General features: G+C 44.4%; 1 protein-coding gene across 2 annotated transcripts in view; it reads right to left on the bottom strand.

The window, feature by feature from the left end:
* The window catches only part of LOC126248304 (BTB/POZ domain-containing protein KCTD12), a 127917-nt gene extending 111940 nt beyond the window's left edge, over positions 1–15977 (bottom strand). For both annotated transcript variants that reach the window (XM_049949171.1, XM_049949172.1), the window contains exon 1: positions 15625–15977. In XM_049949171.1, the coding sequence (XP_049805128.1) occupies positions 15625–15975 (351 nt within the window). In that variant the 5' untranslated portion in view covers positions 15976–15977. The remainder of the gene's footprint in view (positions 1–15624) is intronic.
* Positions 15978–23330: the final 7353 nt, after the last annotated feature.

The following is a 23330-nucleotide window of genomic DNA, read 5'->3' as shown; positions in this document are numbered from 1 at the left end:
CTACTGCTGCGTAATGCTACCGGTCTCATACACTGAACGGTGGATGGTGGAATTCAGATTTAGATATACTGTCCGAAAATCAGAATGAATGTAGAAACAAATATGATGTAAGCGCACGGATTTTAAAACTGAATAGGTTTCATGTGGCCTAACGTGAGTTTTTGTATCTAACGAGAGATTATGATCTGTCAATGATGTGTCATGGACGACAAGTAGGAGAGAGGTGGCCAAATGATTTCAAACCCGGAGCAGACCTCTGCCAATGGTTCTCGTGACAACGTGCTAGCGTGTGAACATTTTTTAAATTTTTTTATTTTTTATTTTTTATTCTTTGGAAACAAGAACTTGGGGTCACATTGTTTTACCACCACGCAGTGGCAAGTATATCAGCGAATGTGAGAATGTCACGCTTTGACATCACTTTCGTTTTGCTTAACATTCGCTTGTCAACTACACTCTAACACAAAGAAAACGACGCAACGCACCACGAAGGAATTATCCGAATGGTCCGGATATCGGTAGATACGATATACATGTACAGAAAAATTGGACGATTTATTGAACAGAAAGAGGTTGAAAAACTGAGAAACTCAATAACGCGTTGGTCCACATCTGGCCCATAAGCAAGCAGTTATTCGGTTTGGCATTGACTGACAGACTTGTTGGACGACCTGAGGAATATCGTGCCAAAATCTGTCCAATTGGCGAGTTTGATCGTCAAAATCTCGTACTAGTTCGAGGATCCTACCCTTAATGCTTCAAACGTTCTGAATTGGGGAGACATGCGGTTACTTTGCTGGCCAAGGCAGGGTTTGACAAGCAGGAAGACAAGTAGTAGAAACTCTTACTGTGTGGGGGCGGGCATTATCTTGCAGTAATGTAAGCCGTGAAAGGCACCGAAATGGAGCGTAGAATGTCGTCGACGCACCACTAAGCTGTAAAGCAGCAATGGAAGACACCCAGAGGGATCCTGTTATGAATAGAAATGGCACCCCAGACCATCATCCTGGTGGTCGGGCCGTATGGTGGACGACAGTCAGGTTGGTATCCCACCGTTCCAGACACGTCTTCGGCCTGGACTCATAGTGACAGGAGCAGAATTGTCTTGAGTGATAAACCTCGGTTAGAAATGAGCCTCGATGAGCAGCGAAGACGTGTCTTGTGACGCCCAAAAACCAGAAATTATGGTCTGGGACGACACTTCTCTTCATAGCATGACACCTTTTGTTGTCATCTGCGGCATCCTTACAACACAGCGGCACGTTGACCATACTGTAAGGCCCTTTTGTTGCCCTCCACGACAAGCCTTCCTGGGCTTACATTTCAGCAAGATAATGCCCGCCCGCACACGGTGAGAGTATCTACTGCTTGCCTTCGTGCTTCCCAAATCCTATCTCCACGAGGATGACGTACTACAGATGCGAAATTTGACCGACAGGAAGAAGATGTTGTGATATGCAAATGATTATCTTTTCAGAGCATTCACACTAGGTTGGCGCCGGTGGCGACACCTACAACATGCTGACATGAGGATAGTTTCCAAACTGCAGTTGACCGTCGTTGCCTGGTGAAACGTTGTTGTGATGCTTCGTGTAAGGAGGAGAAATGCGTACCATCACGTTTCCGACTTTGATTAAGGTTGGATTGCGGTTTATCGTATCGCGCCATTGCTGCTCACGTTGGTCGAGATCCAATGACTGTTAGCAGAATATTGAATCGGTGGGTTCAGGAGGGTATTAAGGAAAGCCGTGCCGGATGCCAACAGCCACGTATCACTAGCAGTCGAAATGACAGGCATCTTATCCGCATGACTGTAACGGATCGTGCAGCCACGCCTCGATCCCTGAGTCAACACACGGGGACGTTTACAAGACAACAACCATCTGCACAACAGTTCGACGACGTTTGCACCAGCATGGACTATCAGCTCGGAGACCATGGCTGCGGTTACCCTTGACGCTGCATCACAGACAGGAGCGCCTGCGACGATGTACTCAATGACGAACATGGGTGCACGAATGGCAAAACGTCATTTTTTCGGATGAATCCAGGTTCTGTTTACAGTATCATGATGGTCGCATCCTCGTTTGGCGACATCGCGGTGATCGCACATTGGAAGTGTGTATTCGTTATCGCCATACTGGCGTATCACCCGGTGTGATGGTATGGGGTGCCATTGGTTACACGTCTCGGTCACCTTGAGAGGTGGCATGAGCCCCCTCTCATATTTCTATCTTACGATTCTCCTCTCTAATTGCATGCAGTGGAAAGTTGCTATTCCTTCACACGCGGACTTCCCATGCAGCGTCTCTCGTCACCCGGGTGGCCCGGTGACAGGCGGGCTCTGTTGAACTGGAGAGGGTTAAGCCGACGGGTGCGAGGAAGTCGAGTGAATGCTTTGCAGACGCCGACATTGTCAAAAGACACGCCCGGAGGGGTTTGAAGTAGCGGCTGGGCTAGAGGTTCCGTTACTTCGCAGAATCTTAGCGAAAACACTTTCTGGCGGGCTACCAGCGAGGCGTGGGAATGACTTGTGTACCCAGGCAGTTGTGGCGGGAAAATTCCCGCGCTTTCTGCAAAATAGTAACTGTGATTGGCTTGCTCAGGGCATAGCTCCGTGACATAGCAAAATCAGCACAGAAGTTGGCGCCAAGAATCTCCATTGGTGGAATGGTAGTGCTCCGGCAATGGAGTGGAATTTTCCGCCGGTTTTCGAGTTGCTGATTGGAACGTTTAACCACGGCCACTGTCGTGGGGGCGGGAATGTTGTGTGTTCGGCCTGTACGGGTGCTCTAGGTAGTCGGCTCTCGCCTTTCGGTCGAGGACGTCGAAGCAACCAGCCATCGCCGCCGATACGCCAGAACGTGTTCTGCCAGTCAAGAAGACAGTTTGGTAATATATGTCCGCAGCACCGGCAGATAGGGATTTTCCTAGTCAATCAGAGCTCAGCAGAGCGCGCCTGTTCGTCTTTTTCTAACTTTGTTCTGTCTTGAGTAGCAGCAATTACTGTTGGGTTAGCTGTGTGTCTCTCTTGAGATTTGAGTGGCAAGGAATTGGCTCCACATACCACTTCGTCTTAAACCTCACGATCTAGTTTAGGGACAACTTCACCTTTACAGTGTTGTATGAGTCTCCAATTTGAGCCAATTTGATGTATTATAAATATTTCATGTGTTTTTTTTATTATTTTGTGTTTAGTCTTAATAAATCATATTGATATTTTGGACAGAACTTTCAATCTGTTAATCGGTAGAGCAACCCATCATTTCCCACTATGTTAATGAAACCTTCGTTTATTTAACTTATTTATCAAATTAAATTATTGCAGGTGCCAAACTCTCTTCTACTCCACTGGCAGGGTTGATTAGAGTCAGTTCGCGTGTTTTTTTTATCCTTGTGCAACAGCAAAAGTCGGAGTTAGAATAGGGGGGGGGGGGGGGGCTTAGAGCATCATTTACATATGTAGATTCAAGAAGAATTTAGTGTCAAATACACTGCTAGCCCCGGCACCTCGCAACCTCTTGTTCGCATTGACGGCACTTTGAACAGTGGGCGTCACATTTCAGATGTTTTACGACCCGTGGCTCTTCCCTTTATTCGATCCCTGGGAAACCCTTCATTTCAGCAGGGTAATGCACGACCGCATGTTGCAGGTCCTGTACGGGCCTTTCTGGATACAGAAAGTGTTCGACTGCGGCCCTGGCCAGCACATTCTCCAGATATCTCACCAATTGAAACGTCTGGTCAATGGTGGCCGAGCAACTGGCTCGTCACAACACGCCAGTCACTATCCTTGATGAACTGTGGTATCGTGCTGAAAGTGCATGGGCAGCTGTACCTGTACACTCCATCCAAGCTCTGTTTGACTTAACGCCCAGGCGTATAAAGGCCGTTATTACGGTCAGAGGTGGTTGTTCTGGATACTGATTTCTCAGGATCTATGCACCCAAATTGCGTGAAAATGTAATCACATGTCAGTTCTAGTATAATATATTTGTCCAATGAATACCCGTTTATCATCTGCATTTCTTCTTGGTGTAGCAATTTTAATGGCCAGTAGTGTATATATATTTATTTCAGTGTAAATCTTTTGGAGTGTGATTAGACTTCATACTTGCATAAGGCGAAAAAATTTTCAGTATACATATAGGCCACTGAATCATTGCAGTAGCTTACTTATACTCTGATTAAGTCAGTGCTTGAATATGACTTTCTACCAATGACAGCTCCGTTCCTGTCTGGACCGAGAGCAACATAATATGGAGCTAGAGAGAAGTTTTGAACTATTTTATGTTTGTTGTAAATATGACAAATGAACCCTGTGATACCAGTTCAATTTTCATTCATTAACTTATAATAACACATCACCTTTCCGATATTTACATCATTCTTTGTTTTTCAGCAATCAGAAGTGTATATAAGCTTGAAACACGTAAAAACTGAAGAATACTGGACTGCTCGTATCTCAGAAAATTTGACAGGAACTTAATGCCTAGAACGGACTGGAAAAGTAGTATTTCACAAGATTAGTATTTTCCATTACTTGGAACTTAAACCCAAATTTTCGTGACTCTCTTTATTGTAATCATCATGTTTTAGAAAGTAGCTGCATTCATACAGAAACATAGTGTTCCAACCACTAGAATTTTAACGAAACTGCAGCTGTAAAGTGTACACGAAATTCCGCGTTACGAACAGACATTCAGATGCATCTGTAGAACTAGCCTATTTGTATGCTTCCACTCGTGAAAACGCTGCTGGGCATATTTGTTAAAACGATATTCTAGGTAACCTGTGCAACTATTCTGTGGCCTTCTTTTTATGCCTCGCATAAGGGTGAACGATGGTAAGAGAGGTTAGACCTGGCGGGGATTCATATAAACCGTAATGTTCCATCGCAACAGCGGCGAATAGAATAGAAGAGGGAGCGGCTATTATTGATAAACATAACCCTTCGTTGAGCCTTGTACTGTGATGTATCGAGGATGTATATAGAATACACTTTTGGGATCCAAAATAACGAGCATTACGTCTACAACCGACGATCTCTTCGGAATCGCGTTGATATACTTAACAGAGAAACTCGTCAGATACACGGAAACAACTCTTAGGTAAGTGTGGAATATCACGAGAGCGTGTACAGGCCATCATTGTAGAACTGCCGGTAAGAAAACTGTGCATGGTGGGCGTCTCAAGTGCTCACTCCTGACATGAAACTAAGGAATGTGGATATCTGTCAACAATTTCTTTTGCGTTCTGAGCCTGAGGATGATGGGTTCCTTAATAACATTGGGACAGGTGACGAAAGCTGGATCACCAGTTTGAGCCCGAGAATAAGTACATCAATGGAGTTTCGCCGCAAAGGATCACCGATGCCGGAATGCCCGCAGCTCGTGTTCGTGCGGTAGCGTTCTCGCCTCCCACGCCCGGGTTCCCGAGTTCGATTCCCGGCGGGGTCAGGGATTTTCTCTGCCTCGTGATGACTGGGTGTTGTGTGATGTCCTTAGGTTAGTTAGGTTTGAGTAGTTCTAAGTCCTAGGGGACTGATGACCATAGATGTTAAGTCCCATAGTGCTCAGAGCCATTTGAACCATTTTGATGCCGGAAAAGTTAAGGGCCATGCCATCGACAGGCAAAGTATTGCTCACAGTGTTCTGGGAGTATCAAGGCGTGGTGCATTTGTAATTCATACCTAAAGGCAGCACCAGAAACTCTTCAAGTTACTGCGAGATCCTTAGAAAACTGAAAGCACGAATTCCAAGAGATGGTCCACACATGTAGCACCCCCTCTTTCAGCATGACAATACTAGAACACACATGAGCGTAGCATCATCTGCAACAAGCCGACGCCTTGGATTCACTGTCATCGATCATCCTTCACACAGTTCCTACTTGGCCCTGTCCGATTTTCATGTGTTACCTAAACTTAAATAACACTTTTGTGGACTTCACTTTGCTAGTGATGAAGAAGTGCAAGCAGAGGTGAGGTCAACGAAGCCAAAAATCCTACAATAACGGTGTCACCAACCTGGTCTCTCGCTGGGAGAAATGTGCTCGTCGCCATGGTGACTATGTCGGGAAATAAATATGTAGCCATGAAGAGTAATTGTGTAGAATGTTAATGAAGTTTTTTTATTGAAAAACATTCGAATTTTTTCAATAAAAAAATCTGCGGCATTACTTTTCCGTACTCCCTCATTTTTACACTACTGACCATTAAAATTGCTACACCAAGAAGAAATGCAGATGATGAACGGGTATTCATTGGACAAATATATTATACTAGAACTGACATGTGGTTACATTTTCACGCAGTTTGGGTGCATAGATCCTGAGAAATCAGAACCCAGAACAACCACCTCTGGCCGTAATAACGGTCTTGATACGCCAGGGCATTGAGTCAAACAAAGCTTGGATGGCGTGTTCAGATGCAGCTGCCCATGCAGCTTCAACACGATACCACAGTTCATCAAGAGTAGTGACTGCCGTATTGTGACGAGCCAGTTGCTCGGCCACCATTGACCAGACGATTTCAATTGGTGAGAGACCTGGAGAATGTGCTGGCCAGAGCCGCAGTCGAACATTTTCTGTATCCAGAAAGACCAGTACAGGACCTGCAACATGCGGTCGTGCATTATCCTGCTGCAATGTAGGGTTTCGCAGGGTTCGAATGAAGGGTAGAGCCACGGGTCGTAACACATCTGAAATGTAACGTCCACTGTTCAAAGTGCCGTCAATGCGAACAAGAGGTGACCGAGACGTATAACCAATGGCACCCCATACCATCACGCTGGGTGATACGCCAGTATGGCGATGACGAATACACGCTTCCAATGTGCGTTCACCGCGATGTCGCCAAACATGGATGCGACCATCATGATGCTGTAAACAGAACCTGGATTCATCCGAAAAAATGACGTTTTGCCATTCGTGCACCCAAGTTCGTCATTGAGTACACCGTCGCAGGCGCTCCTGTCTGTGATGCAGCCGTGAAGGGTAACCGCAGCCATGGTCTCCGAGCTGATAGTCCATGCTGATGCATACGTCGTCGAACTGTTCGTGTAGATGGTTGTTGTCTTGCAAACGTCCCCGTCTGTTGACTCAGGGATCGAGGCGTGGCTGCACGATCCGTTACAGCCATGCGGATAAGATGCCTGTCATCTCGACTGCTAGTGATACGAGGCCGTTGGGATCCAGCACGGCTTTCCGTAATACCCTCCTGAACCCACCGATTCCATATTATGCTAACAGTCATTGGATCTCGGCCAACGCGAGCAGCAATATTGCGATACGATAAACCGCAATCGCAATAGGCCTCAATCAGACTTATCAAAGTCGGAAACGTGATGGTACGCATTGCTCCTCCTTGCACGAGGCATCACAACAACGTTTCACCGGGCAACGCCGGTGGAAAGTTTCCTCATGTCAGCACGTTGTAGGTGTCGTCACAGGCGCCAACCTTGTGTGAATGCTCTGAAAAGCTAATCATTTGCATATCACAGCGTCTTCTTCCTGTCGGTTACATTTCGCGTCTGTAGCACGTCATCTTCGTGGTGTAATAATTTTAATTGTCAGTAGTGTACTAATGAACCTCTTCAGTCAGCCTCCTCCGGTTCAGTTGATTCGTCCCAGGTCTTTCTGTTTCGATAAAATCGGAGGATTCAATTTGAAGTGGAATCTATTTTTTTGTCACAATCATGGGTGTGCTGACAGATAACGGTAAATTAAATTTGACTGTCTCCCAAACTACCTAATATTTGCGGCGAATTCTGATTCTGCTTTTGTACAGGAGCATTTCATTTTGAACTATTAGCCAGATTTCGTTGTCGTGAGAGTAGAAAAACTGGTTGCCTCTATCATTTACATGTTCATACGCATCAGTAGAGTTCAATTGTAACTGACGCCTGCTCCTGACGGTGACCTGACAGAGCAATCAAGAATCTTAATTTTGTCACTACATTTGTCGGCCGCGTACTTTCTTTCCAAGAGCAGATTATCCCAGTGCAAACACAATATAGATTGGATCCTAGCATAGATGACTTTCTGCTGGCTCTATAACTAGTTTGCAGCATATTCAGCAGAAAGTAATTTTCGCAACTGCTCATTCTCTAGCGGGATCCGTAGTATAAATATTACGATACGCTAGAAACAAAGGACATTGTCTGAATTCGAGCAGCGAAGAATGGATGACACACGGTATCTTTTTGTTTTCCTGGAATTTTTCCCGCGTTACGCGCCCCGGATTTTTCATTGTTTATTATTCCTGCCCTATCGTCAGTTTAACCTGAGAGAGAAGTTCATTTATTCCACCTTTATATAAATTTTGTAAAAAATACTTTGGGGTTCTTCGCGCTGTAGATGCCTGTACGCCCTATTTTCGGAGTGCAGATCGAGAAGCATTACGGCATGGGAGTTGAAAACCACCGCAGAAATAAATTAATGGTGAGCGTTGTATAACACAAACGGCCATCGGTCATGTGTATGTATTCTATACAGTTTTGGCTCATTTATGAGTCCAGTAAATCAGCACGTTAGGTGTGAGACTATACACGCTCATAGAACCACTTCAAACAAAATAATCCAGTCGCATTGAGGAGGACGGCGATTACAATCCCCCCTGACATCTAGCTTTAGGTTTTCCGTGGTTTTCCTAAGTCGCTTAAGGAAAATGTTTGGATAGATACCTTGCATGGGAGAGGCCGAGTTCCTTCCCCCATGCCTGCTTCGGGCATGGATGTGTGTGATGTCCTTAGGTTAGTTAGGTTTAAGTAGTTCTAGGTTCTAGGGGACTGATGACCTCCGATGTAAAGTCCCATAGTTCTCAGAGCCATTTGAACCTTCCCCCATCCAAGTGCGTGCTTCGTCTTTAATGTCTTTGTCATGATGGGCCGTTAAGTCAAACTCTTTCTTTTCAAATCTTATAAATCTTCGTGCAGCTTTAGACGAACATATAATTAGGGTGTTTAATATCTGTAGGCTGTTTACTTGAAAAAAGAAATTACTTCCTCTCACATATCGGAGATATTAGGTACTAATATCTTCAAGTAATAACAAGCAAAATATTCATGTGTAATTATAAGCAGCGATCAAAAATTTTCCGTCGTTTTCAAGGCTTTGCTACAGCGTATAAACAACGTAGCGTGACTCCGATGCGTGTACATGAGCTCCGACAAGTAGGCAAGGGATTGGAGTGGCATTCGTGTCTTTCCAATATGCATTCTGTAAATGTGGAAACGTCAACGATGGCGGCGTTATTAGCAAATGCGTCCAAACAGTGTGAACGTGCTGTTATTCTTTTCTTGGCTGCCGAAGGACAAACACCGGTATACATCCATAGGAGAATGAAGAATGTTTGTGGAGGAGCATGTCTATCGAAACCACCGCTGAGGAATGGTGCCCCAGGTTCCGTGCTGGTCGCGATTCGACACGTGACGCCTTCATATTACGAATGTCGTGAAGCAGAAGTTAGCCAACCCAAGTGGGAGGCCCTCAAGCACCCGTCCCTATAATCCTGATATCACCTTGTGTGATTATCACACTTTCGGTTCCTTGAAAAAGTCCTTGAATGGTCAGTGATTCCTGCAGGACGAGATTGTGCAGCAGGCAGTTACGGAATTCTTCACGCAGCAACACACAGTGTTTTAACAAACAGTTATCTTCAACCTGGTTCGTCGGTGGTATAACTGCTTCAATGCTCACGGCGATTCTGCCTGATTGGCATGACGATTTTGGACTGTCCGGTCTTCGCACGCGAAGTTTTTGACCGCCCTTTATAAAGTGTAAATATTAATAAAACCGACAAACTGCACGGACGGATTCCTGACCGGAAATGGAAGAAAAATGTCCTATGAACATGTGTCCGCAAATGCATCGTTGCCACGGTAGATGGTCGTGACGAATGACATTTCCTCTAACCAAATAAAGCACTCCGTCGTCAGGCCACGAGTGGCCTACCGTGACCATCCGACCGCCGTGTCATCCTCAGTGGAGGATGCGGATAGGAGGGGCGTGGGGGCAGCACACCGCTCACCCGGTCGTTATGATGGCATTCTCGACCGAAGCCGCTACTATTCGGTCGAGTAGCTCCTCAATTGGCATCACGAGGCTGAGTGCACCCCAAAAAATGGCAACAGCGCATGGCGGACTGGATGGTCACCCATCCAAGTGCCGACCACCCCCGACAGCGCTTAACTTCGGTGATTTCCTCTGACCAAGCGCCGTGTATTATTTGCGTATTGCAGTCTGGGTGAATGAAGCAGAGTACTGCAAGTAGCAGAATGGTTCCTTATTCATGTCGAGAACGAGCCGAGATGGTGTTCGTGTACGGCCAAGCATATGGAAATAGTTGAGAGGCTGCACGGTAATACCAAAACAAGTACCTCACAGACACCAACTACATCACACAACATTTCAGGATCTCTTCGGGCGATTGTGTGATCATGGGTCCTTTATGATGGACGAACGTGCATGGAGGCGGCGGACTGTGCGTACACCACATTTCGAGGACCGGGCTCTACAGGAAATTGCGACGAATCCTAGTAAAAGCTCGAGGCAAGCGACGCGCCAACATGGTGGAAGCCGAAGTACGATGATGTGACTTGTGAATGCATTCATTGCATCCCATGAAGGCCACTTTGAACACCTGCTATGTCGTGGATGCGATGTAGCTCTGTACTGTGTTCCGGGACGATTTGTCGTCGTTGCGCCGGTCAGTGTGGCCGAGCTGTTCTAGGCGCTTCAGTCTGGAACCGCGCGACCGCTACGGTCGCAGGCTCGAATCCTACCTCGGGCATGGATGTGTGTGATGCCCTTAGGTTAGTTAGGTTTAAGTATTTCTAAGTTCTAACGGAATGATGACCTCAGATGTTAGGTCCCATAGTGCTCAGAGCTAACAACTGTCGTCGTTGCACGCACACCGTCCGTTTCCGGACACATATTCATAGGACCTCTTTTTCTCCATTTTCAGCCAGGAATCCGTCCCTGCAGTTTGTTGGTTTTGTTAATGTTCACCCTGTAACTAACGAATGTGGTAACATTTAGGTTGGAAGTTTGGTTCGGTAATTTATCCATAAAGTACTACCTACGTGATCAGTTGTGGTGCTCTGTACAGCAGTCGGGTTTGATTGAACGTGGTAAGCTTAACACCTCGTATGAGTTTTCAAATAATGTGCATTGACCAACCGAGCTCGTATGTGACAATGGACGGCATCAAAATGTAAACTTCACGCGTTGCTGTCATAATCATCTTAAAAGTTGTTTATAACTGAGTGTCCGATCTCAGTCTTCAGGGGTTTTATACGTGTTATTCATTTTCAGCGGAACGTAATTAGTTAAAGATTATGAGATTATTTTATTTCAGTCTCTTATAAGTAATTGCTGCTAAGTGCGCTATAACTGTTAAATTATCGGAAGGATAACCTCCTTACGAAAATGGAAGCTAATCACACGCTACTATCACAGCAGCTATATCTCTTGATTCTTTGAAACGTACAGTCACAATTTATTTCAATTTCTCCATCTCAGTTTGTTACAGAAAACTCTCGAACTTAGCCTTCTATAGGTTCTCTTCATTAAGTACTGTAGTCTCCTTTTGAAAACCAATTTGTTTGCCAAGATCGCTGTGTTAACATAATTACTGGATTACTAGTTTCGGTAAAATGTATTGCCATCCTCACACCCATAAAGCCGGGCAGTGATAGTTACACCATTCTGTCACATGAGGACTATAAAATCTGCTTCAAGTCGAGGCATTACAATGACATAACAGGTGTTCTATCATAAAGTACCTACAATTTTGTCTACGCCTGGGTCAAACAAGACAGATACATCTCAAGTGTACTGAAACTTGTACATACTTTACGACAGAACACCTGGAATGTCAGTTTAATGCCTTGATTTTTTATACATATTTGATAGTCCTCCTGCGGTGTAAGCAGTGCATGACGTAACTATCACCGTCCGGTTTTATGGATCTGAGAGTGGCAATACATATTGCTAAAACTAGTAATCCAGTTATTGTGTTAACATAGCGACCTTGTAAAATAAATTGGTTTTCGAAAGAAGATTACAATACCAAATTATAGATTGCCTCCTGCACTGAATGATCATGTCAGGTAACCCTGTCTGTTCATTATGTTAGCACATTGTTCAGTTACCTGAAAAGTTATTTTACCCATTCATAAATTATACTAAGTTGCTCGTGTATCAGCGTCATAAATTACGTTCACTGAAGATTAAAATTAAATCCGAAATATTGTGAAATTTCGCAACGTCTTTGTTTTAAATAAGAACCCTAACTCGTTAATGGATTCTAGGGTCGCTGTTTGGTAGAACGATTCCATATGTATCAGTGGAAACCACAAACTAAAGTCGTTCCGCTTTACTGCTTTATTTCGTGAACCTGTTCTCTGCTTACAATATCATAAGACAGTAGATGACTGAATCAGTTACTCTCTGATGATGGTTTTGTAAACCGGGAAGATTAGAAACAAATATACCACCATTTAGTTCATGGGAATCAATGCAGTGAACCTACTTATCTTACTTTGATATGTCAAATAATTGCGCTACATTTCTGTTTCAAGCAGGTATGCTTGAAGTGATAAGCAGATCCCCTGTGCCCATCGGATTTTCATTTACGGGGATCGCTTTCACCGTAAAGCATTTCCTGTGCTATCATTAAGGCGAAAACAAACTGGTTTACGCACTGCGAACGACTCCAACATATAACCTTAATGCTACTTTTCTAAAAAGAAATGAGGACATTTCGTCGTTCTAAGTCCTACTGTTTGTAATTGGGAAAATTAACGTGGTAAAGGTTTTAAAGGTTTTGTAGTCTTTCGAATCGGTGCAGGTAAGGCTTAATTATGCTGATCTAAAAATAATTCCCTACTTTCTCTCAACTTTTGATTGAAGACTGCTTTTGCAAGTGATGTACTATGAAAATTATTCTTTTGATCAGACAGTTTCTGTTCCGTCATCAGCAGAATCTGTGATTTTTATCCCTGAGACAGAGCAGACAGCGTTGCACGAAAGAGTAAATTTTGATGCTTTAAAGAAGGAAAGAATTTTCAGAAAACCCTGTCATACTAGGATGGCAATGATGCTAGACAGAATTAATAGGGATTTCAATAAAAGAAAGAAGTAATATTCTGCATGGTCAGTGGGACGAATATGAAACGTAGGTGTTACACATACAGTATGTAGCAGATAACTGAAAGTTCAGTAAACTCGAAGAGGTTAATGGTGTAGAGAGGACAGTTCTTTGATGCAGTAATAGCCTTCTGTGGCTATAGAACGGCACAAAAAGTAGTGTACGTATGAAGGTATCTGATTTTTTTTAGCATTGGGAAATAACCTTTTGGCGTTAACCATGTGCCAGGTAATCATATTTTGCAGTTTGTTGGGGGAAAATGATGAAGTGCTATGATCTAGTCTTAAGACCCTACATTATATTATCATTGGCAGCTGTCTGGTGTAGTCGACTTGAGCTGTAATTTATTTAACACAGATAATTGGCAAGTGTCTGTGAATATATCTTTAAAAGTGTCATTGCAGGCTCTTATCCTGACGTACAAAATTCAGTGCTTCCGGCAGTCCCATCAGGCGACTGTTGCTTTCTCCGAGAAGGTCACAGTCAATGGCTACCCCCTCTCCTCTTCTTCCCCGTCGCGGAATGTTTCCTGAGTAAGCCTGAGATGATGTTTTGCCTGTTGTGACCTTTACGGGACGTTAACCATCAGAAATGAGGTCTCCGTAGTTTTTTTCTCCATCAGGGGTGAGGAAAAAACGAATTCACATGAAACAGGAGACCAAGATGCGCGTTTTGAAAAAAACAGTATGTGGCCCAGCGTATGATAGAAGACGTAAGAGGATAGTAAACCTGTGCCGCTAGATGTCTGAGTCAATCTGAAATACAAGTAATGTGTTAGTTGTTAGGCAGCAATAAAAGTTTCAACTGACATAGCATGAAATGAAGTGATATTATTTCACAAAATCATAATATCAAGTAAAACTAACAATCTACGTGTTTACATACATTAGAAATGCTTATCTTTATTTTCTTCATAATCCGACACTGAAAATGTTTAGTGAAACAATATATCACGCGAGCATGTGGAAAACCAGTATGGAACGGCTGAAAACTGAAGCTGCCGAGGAAGCACTGAGATGCTTCCAGCTACGCTTCTTACAAATGTGAATAGTATCCTATGATTTCATTACTGTTAAAGGATGTTTTTGTTATTCTAGAATGGATGTTCCAGTTTCTAACAACATTTTTCTTGGTTTTAAATCACGTTCCATTAATAAAATGCTTGATTTTGTTGCTCTGAAGGCTACAATTACACAACGGCAGATGAGGCATAGATTTAAATTTACTTTTAATTTATACTTTCACCACAGTCATGCTTTAAAGAGCTTCATCATGTTAGTGCACAGTTTAAGCAGCATAAATACAAATTTATTGTTTATCTTCTATCAAGGAAATACACAAGCTGGCTTTGGTAGAATACTGTGTACAAGTAAGAAGAGGAAGTAGATAATTTATTCCTGGTACTCGAGTTATACACAAAGACTTATAATTTTGAACCAGGCGCATTTATATATATAGTGACAGATAGTAGCTCCGGAAATGATGTATCATTTATTCCTTCTCAAAATATTGCAGACTAGCAGGTTAGAGAGTCGTGAAGACATTTAGCAATACGTTTCAAGATTTTCCTCTGTACGTGCCATTGCCTGGGATCTATTTACTTTCCTGTGTCCCATTTCTATTGGGCATTATTAGGTTGTACAGGAGAAGAAATAAAAAAAAGTAATGCTAACATGTACACTGCGTATATATGTCGAGCTCTTAAAACATAGGTCTGATGCCAGTAAGTAATGACGACAAAGTTAGTGTTAAAAATCCTCTCTTGTGGTTGAACTTAAGTAGAAAGCTTGTATAAATGATAGCAATATTTAAAATCAGTTGAGAATCACGGCGAATTTTCAACGTTACTAATGCTGTGTGTTTGTCAGTGACTGTATGAAATACTCAGAGTAATAAAAAACTGCCCGCCACTGGTCTCTTAGCGCTAATTAGTTCAACATTGTTGTATTAGTTGCAGGCGTGCGCATATCATCAGGTACAGCTACACATAGAAATCGTATCTTACGGATAGTGAAACATTTAAGGCAAGTAAATGATCCAGACTTTGATGCAAATACTGTTCGCGCAAACCTGTGTGCTCTATAACGATACAAGACAGTCACACATCCTGAGAGGACACCAAATTTATGCCCTCTCAGTCTGTAATTTTAATAGAATTTTTTGAAACACTCGCATTGACTTGCAAGTGTCTCGCAGTCCTTCTCTACAAGTGGTTACCGTAAATTTTGGAGTCTTTACTAGCTTTTAATTTTTTACTAATCATATTTTATAACTGCTGTATGTGTCTGTACCTGATGTCTGGTACAAGACTGAAGCAGCTATTGTGGTAACAAACGAGTTATCGGTAAATGAGTGGTTGCGTGACAGTTGCTGTAAATTTGTGTAGTGAGAAATAAGGGCGACATTAGGAGGCGGGCACGGCGCGCCACGAAGTGCTAGAGTAATAGGCGTCGCGCGGGGCGCAGGCGCACCTGTCGAGTGACGGCGTCGGCGAGCGCGGGCAGGCGGAAGTGCAGTGCCTCCTGGCGCAGCCGCTGGCCCTCGCGGAAGCTGTCGGGCAGCACGAGCGCGCCGTTGCGCAGGAAGTCCAGTACGTAGCGGAACAGCACGCCGTCGCGGTCCAGAAAGTAGCGCCCCTTGGCGTCCCTCGGCGGCACCGCCGTCCTGCCCGAGAACGTGTCGGCGAGCAGCGACGGCGTCAGCGTTAGCGTGCTGAGCGCCGTCGTGTAGTAGACGCCGCCCACGTTGAGCTCGAGCACGGGCGGGAAGGCCGCCGCCGCCGCCGTCGCCGCCGCGGAGCAGTCGCCGCTGTCGTCCTGCATGCTGACTGCTGAGCCGCGCCGCTGCGAGTGCCGCGCCGAGGCCCGCGGCCGGCCGACGCGGGCCGCCGCTCTGCGCATGCGCGCGCGCGCGGCTGCTGCGGCTCCGGCGTGCCGTCCCGCCTCGCCGACTCATTAGCTAACCTTTGGCGGCCTCGTCACGGTTCACACCTCGCATTCAAACGCTGCGCAAAAAAATCGAGAAGTCCCCTCTGTGCTGCCAGCGCTGCACAAAGTCGCCTCTCGGATCGACGAGCTGCAGCGCTGTGGCTAACTACGGGCTAACGACGTTCCCTGCGGACGTTATGTAGCTTTTGTTTTTCTCCATTCTGGTTCGGTGAGCTATTTCCCTTGTGTAATCGGGAACAAAATAAACTGTCCACCAGTCGGCTTCCCAAAAAGAGGACAATTCACAGAAAGCCGAGGTATCATTTTCTGCGTTTAAAAATATATTTACACGTGGCAATACCAGGAGCAAATCACCACAGAAATATACTAACGGTTGGTATGGAAGTAAACATCCACCTTAGGGACAGACTACATGAACAATACTTAGTAACGGTTGAAACGTCCCCATAGAAAAATTAGTGAATTACTGTGCTGGTAAATCCCTTACGTTATTTGATTTTCAAACAGCTGAGCAAAACTGAACTTACTCAGACATTTCGCTCTTTACCTATTCTGATCAACACTAAACTGACACACAATATTTTTTAGCGCAACACAATCTGACTTTCAAAAATCCCTACAAAAGAATGGCCCTGACTAACATTAGCCGGCCGCGGTGGTCTAGCGGTTCTAGGCGCTCAGTCAGGAACCGCGTGACTGCTACGGTCGCAGGTTCGCATCCTGCCTCGGGCATGGATGTGTGTGATGTCTTTAGGTTAGTTAGGTTTAAGTAGTTCTAAGTTCTAGGGGACTGATGACCTCAGATGTTAAGTCCCATAGTGCTCAGAGCCATTTGACTAACATTAACCTATACCTTTCACAAATCACTTACCTCACAAAAATCTTCGTCACTTGAACTACTGCAATACAGCGAGCGCCACTACTGCCAGCTAAATAAAAGATTCAAACTACTGAAGGCTCTAACTACTGATAGGCATAGTTAGCAAATGATAGATTTTGATAGAGAACAAACAATGTATTTACCTTAATAGTGTTCAAAAGTCATAATATATATAGCATTTCATGACATCCATTCTTACAAATGTACTGTTTCTGATGGACACACGTCCAGATCATCCGCTCTCAAAAATCCGCCATCTCACTTCCCCACATCCACCACTGCTGGCGGCTCACCTCCAACTGCGCAACGCTACGCGCTGTTAAAAGCCAACTGCCCAACACTACAATAGCCAACAACAATGCAAACCGGCCACAGACTGCACACAGCACTACGTGGCGTTACCAATATAAAAACCTAAACAGCCTACTCACACGGTGAACGCCTGACACGAAAGAGATACCTTTTTTTGCTTTACTCCCTAAATATTTACACTACTGGCCATTAAAATTGCTACACCACGAAGATGACGTTCTACAGACGCGAAATGCTGCAAACTAGTTACCGAGTCAGCAGAAAGTCATCTATGCTAGGATCTAATCTATATTGTGTTTGCACTGTGTTAATCTGCTCTTGAAAAGAACGTATGCGGCCGACAAATGTAGAGACAAAATTGAGATTCTTGATTGCTCTGTCAGGTCAACGTCAGGAACAGACGTCAACTACAACTGAACTCTGTTGATGCGTATGAAAATATAAATGATAGAGGTAACTAGTTTTTTTACTCTCACGACAACGAAATCTGGCTCATATTTCATAATGAAATCCTCCTGTACAAAAGCAGAATTAGAATTGGCCGCAAATATTAGGTAGTTTGGGAGCCCGTCAAATTTTATTTACCGTTATCTGTCAGCACACCCATGACTGCGATGAAAAAATGGGTTCCACTTCAAATAGAATCCTTCGATTTTATCGAAACAGAAAGACCTGGGACGAATCAACTGAACCGGAGGAGGCTGACAGTAGTGGTTCATTGGTACACCACTGGCCATTAAAATTGCTACACCACGAAGAATACGTGCTACAGACGCGAAATTTAACCGACTGGAAGAAGATGCTGTGGTAATCAAATGATTAGATTTTCAGAGCATTCACACAAGGTTGGCGCCGGTGGCGACACCTACAACGTGCTGACATGCGGAAAGGTTCCAACCGATTTCTCATACACAAACAGCAGTTGACCGGCGTTGCCTGGTGAAACGTTGTTGTGATGCCTCGTGTAAGGAGGAGAAATGCGTACCATCACGTTTCCGACTTTGCTAAATGTCGGATTGTAGCCTATCGCGATTGCGGTTTATCGTATCGCGACATTGCTGCTCGCGTTGGTCGAGATTCAGAATATGGAATCGGTGGGTTCAGGAGGGTAATACGGAACGCCGTGCTGGATCCCAACGGCCTCGTATCACTAGCAGTCGAGACGACAGGCATATTATCCGCATGACTGTAACGGATCGTGCAGCCACGACTCGATCCCTCAGTCAACAGATGGGGACGTTTTCAAGACAACAACCATTTGCACCAACAGTTCGACGACGGTTCCAGCAGCATGGACTATCAGCTCGGAGACCATGGCTGCGGTTATCCTTGACGCTGCATCACAGACAGGAGCGCCTGCGATGGTGTACTCAACCTGGGTGCACGAGTGGCAAAACGTCATTTTTTCGGATGAATCCGGGATCTGTTTACAGCATCATGATGGTCGCATTCGTGTTTGGCGACATCGCGGTGAACGCACATTGGAAGCGTGTATTCGTCATCGCCATACTGGCGTATCACCCGGCGTGATGGTATGGGGTGCCATTGGTTACACGTCTCGGCCACCTCTTGTTCGCATTGACGGCACTTTGAACAGTGGACGTTACATTTCAGATGTGTTACGACCCTTGGCTCTACCCTTCATTCGATTCCTGCGAAACCCTACATTTCAGCAGGATAATGCAAGACCGCATGTTGCAGGTTGCAGGTCCTGTACTGGTCTTTCTGGATACAGAAAATGTTCGACTGCTGCCCTGGCCAGCACATTCTCCAGAGCGCTCACCAATTGAAAACGTCTGGTCAATGGTGGCCCAGCAACTGGCTCGTCTCAAAACGCCAGTCACTATTCTTGATGAACTGTGGTATCGTGTTGAAGGTGCATGGGCAGCTGTACCTGTACACGCCATGCTCTGTTTGACTCAATGTCCAGGCGTATCAAGACCGTTATTACGGCCAGAGGTGGTTGTTCTGGGTACTGATTTCTCAGGATCTATGCACCCAAATTGCGTGAAAATGTAATCACATGTCAGTTCTAGTATAATATATTTGTCCAATGAATAGCTGTTTATCATACGGTTTCTTCTTGGTGTAGCAATTTTAATGGCCAGTAGTGTAGATTTCGTCTTAGTTGCGTGTTCGTGAGGGTGTGCTACTAATTTATGACTATTTTTTACGTAATCGGCAGTTAGGCACACAATATGGCTCCAAGCTCCTTTTTTTTCGCCTTTCACTAGTGGTTATAATGTCCAACCTCACAGATTTTGGGTGACCAACCGTGTTATTTGTTACCAAATCGACTTTATTCCTTTTTTGGACGAGGTGGAATGGTACAATACACCGTTCGTCCAAAAATTATATATTTCTGGCGTATAAGCGCTGTAACTACGGTAGCAGCTTCTGCCAATAACTGGAAACAGCAGACATTCACTCCACCAGTGAGTTGTGAGCAGGTAGTGTTAAGTGGTGAGCGTGTGGCCGTAGTGCGTCATCGTTTTTGTGTCACAAATCGCAATGGAGCAACGAACTAAACATGTCTAAAACAAGTGTTCAAGACATTCTCCATAACGTTTTGACGAAGAGAAAAGTATGTGCAAAGTTCGTTCCACACAAATTCACTCCCGAGCAAAAACAACGATGCATGGACGCCTACCGCGACTTGATTGACATAAAATGTGTAAAAAATTTATCACGTCTGACGAGATTTAATGTTATCAATACGAACCTACCATAAAACGACAAATTGCGGAATCAGTTTCTTATGGTTCGCCAAGACTGAAGTAGGAGCGAATGTAATACGTGAGCTGGGCAACATCACAAAGAATGACTTTTCATATAGTTTCGCATAATTGTACGAACATTCTGTTCTTTATACTCAAGAGAGGAGAGAACAACTGAAGTAATAACATTTGAGATGAGTGAAGAGAACTAGATTGCAACATGTTTCGATCATGAAAATGCATAAGTAATTCGGCTTTACAAAAATAGACCTGTACCAAATATATTGTTATTAAGAGAATTTACGATCTTCTCACTGTGGGCAAAATTTTCCATTTCAAAATGAGAAGGAAGGTGAAACATCTGAAGAAGATTCGTCCGTTGTGCTGAGTCTGTCAAGTGATGGCAAAGCACGTAAAAAGCTGATATTTACAAAAGTCTACAAAAAGGGAGGGAGGATTATACATTAACGTAAAGCCGTCAGAAAGAAAGCACAATACGAATTAAATGAGAATATGTAAGACTATAGGCTGTGTCCTGTTCTAAGGAGTTACCCGACATTCGCCCAATGTCATCTGAGAAACAACGGTAACATAAACCTAGGTAGACAGACGGGGACTGAAACCTGATGTTATGGAATACGAGTCCACTGTTTCAAGTTGAACTGTCGAAGGATGACTTATATTTAAATCAGTATGCAGTGAAAATACAGCATCCGAATTACGGTTCGGAAACAGCGAAACACAATAACTTAAAGTAAATGTTATTGCTTGGAAAATTCAGTTAGACAAGGAGAGATATGCTATGATTTCCAAAGAATTAAATTAAAATGCACTTGCATGGCACTTGTAATTTTGTCAGCGTACGCTAGCCTCGGTAACTTGTGGTGGAGTGTAGTTTGATGATGTTAAGGATCCACAGTAACGTACAAAGTCGCGAAACCGTTTTCCAGCTGCGGTCGACCTTTCACTGACTTTCCTCGGTCACGAGGCTGCAGCGTGGGGTGGCTGAAGTCAGATGGTGATGTTGGAAGTTACAAGGCAGCAGCGTCATCCTCCGGGGGATTCGTATCTTGAATGAGGCGCCAACTGTTGGATCTTGCATGGTAATGGTGGTGCGTTACATACACCACCACCTCGCTAGGAAGTTTCAGGTTTATGGATGAGGAAGATGAGGATAAAAACCAAGTCCGAATTTTATCCAACAAAACTACAAAGGAGCAGCTGTGGCCTCACTTCAGAATTTGAATTTTTTTCGCTTTCGCACGTTACAGTGAATGGTGGTTAGTGGTTAGTAAACTTTGAGCGTTAGTGGCAAGAGGATGGGGTGGTACAATTAGCATATCATGTTAGAACCAAATGTTCATTTATTGGTTCTTCCTGTTCGGAGTCATCAAGCAGCGCTTTACAAGCTCAGATGGCGATGATTTTTCCTTAAGTTAAAGCAAAATAGGTATGTGCAACACATTTCAGACGAAGTTACAAGTCGCCTCCTCATGCACCCCGAGATTTGGAAATGACATTTTGAAGAGATTCATTGTTGATAGTACACAAACACACGTTGACACAGATATTGCAAAACAACCAAATGACGACCTACAGATTCGTACGCGTCCAGGTCAAATGCCCTTTCTAGTTTTCAAAGAGCGCCATTCCACAACGGCGAAGGAAAGCTTTGGGAGTTTGTTTTACGAAGATAATGTTTTCATCGCTCATAGCTGGGTTATTTGGAAGGTCATGAATCGTCACCCCTGCTATGTCACAGAAAAGAGGTCTACAAACCAGTGAACTGGTACCTTACCAACTGCATTGAATATTACTCTGCAATTAACGGAAATAGCTACGTAAGCTAAATTCGTGGAATCGTGTTGTTATTTTTGTAGATAGTGCTGCTCGAAATTCATGAAAGTATTTAGATACAACGCCACTGAGCGTCTTTGGAATTTAGTGTTGCGGAGAGAGAAAAAAAAATGGTTCAAATGGCTCTGAGCACTATGGGACTCAACTGCTGAGGTTATTAGTCCCCTAGAACTTAGAACTAGTTAAACCTAACTAACCTAAGGACATCACAAACATCCATGCCCGAGGCAGGATTCGAACCTGCGACCGTAGCGGTCTTGCGGTTCCAGACTGCAGCGCCTTTAACCGCACGGCCACTTCGGCCGGCGAGAGAGAAAAGATCTGGCGGATAACTGGAGATACTATATCGATCGAGTCTATCAGACTTGAGTAGCACAAGGCGAGGACTTCACTGACGTGAGAAAAGCACCGTCAATGGCTTGCATGTGTCTAAATTGCTGCAGTGGAGGACGTAGGCGTTCTGAATTCCTTTTCTAATTTTGTTTTCTTTCCACCTCGTTTAATATGTAAGAGGCTATCACAAAGTTTCTGCTAGAAGGCCGTACTGTCCTCAATCGGTACGACAATGAGGCAAAATCGCCGTAAGCATTGATGTAATAATCCCACTGATGCACTAGATTGAAGGTACCCGTTTGGTAAAAAGCCATGTGCTGCTATATGGAGAAGTCCGCAACTGCCTGCTGCACATCCTCGTCCTACATCAATCGTCAACCATTCAAGGCCTTTTTTAAGGATGCGAAGGCGTGACAATCGCATGAGGGAGAGATAAGGACTATAGGGCAGGTGCTCCAGGGTCTTCCACGAGTCGGCGTAACTTCTGCGTTACGGCATTTGCGATACGGGGGACTATTGTGTCGAATCGCGACCAGCACGGAACTTGGCGCACCGTTCCACAACGGTGGTTTTCGTCAGACACGCTACCCCATATACATTCTTCATTCTCCGATGGACATCTACCGGTGTTCGTCCTTTGGCAGCCAAGAAAAGAATAACAGCACGTTGGACCTGTTTGGGCGCATTTTGTAATAATGTCGCACTACTTCACGTTTCCGCATTGCCACTCTAATCCATTACCTACATGTCGGTGCTTATATACTCTAATCGGAGTCACTCTACGTTGCATATACGCTGCAGCAAAGCCTTCAAACGGAAACTTTTTGATTCCCCTTATACTGAAAACTAGTTTTGTGACCCCTACGTACTGTAGAAAAACGTTAAGTTTCTTTTTGTGTAAAACTGCGTTCATTCTCTTACAGGAAATGCAATTGACTAATTCCTCACAGCTGTATTATGAACTGCGGCGGTCGACTGACTGTCGCAATGGCGAGTGGCGAAAGCAGGTGCTGCGCGGGTGGCCTACTGCAAGCGTGGTCGCTCATGTTTCTTCCTACGTGGTACTCACCATGGCGAATCCGGAAGTTGCGTATTCCATTTGTTCCTCAAGGCACCGGTTGCACTACCTT

This window comes from Schistocerca nitens, chromosome 3 (genome assembly GCF_023898315.1).
Source record: "Schistocerca nitens isolate TAMUIC-IGC-003100 chromosome 3, iqSchNite1.1, whole genome shotgun sequence".
In the NCBI taxonomy this organism is placed as follows: domain Eukaryota; kingdom Metazoa; phylum Arthropoda; class Insecta; order Orthoptera; family Acrididae; genus Schistocerca; species Schistocerca nitens.
Note: the sequence above shows the minus strand (reverse complement) of the source record. Positions and strands in the feature narration are given on the sequence as shown.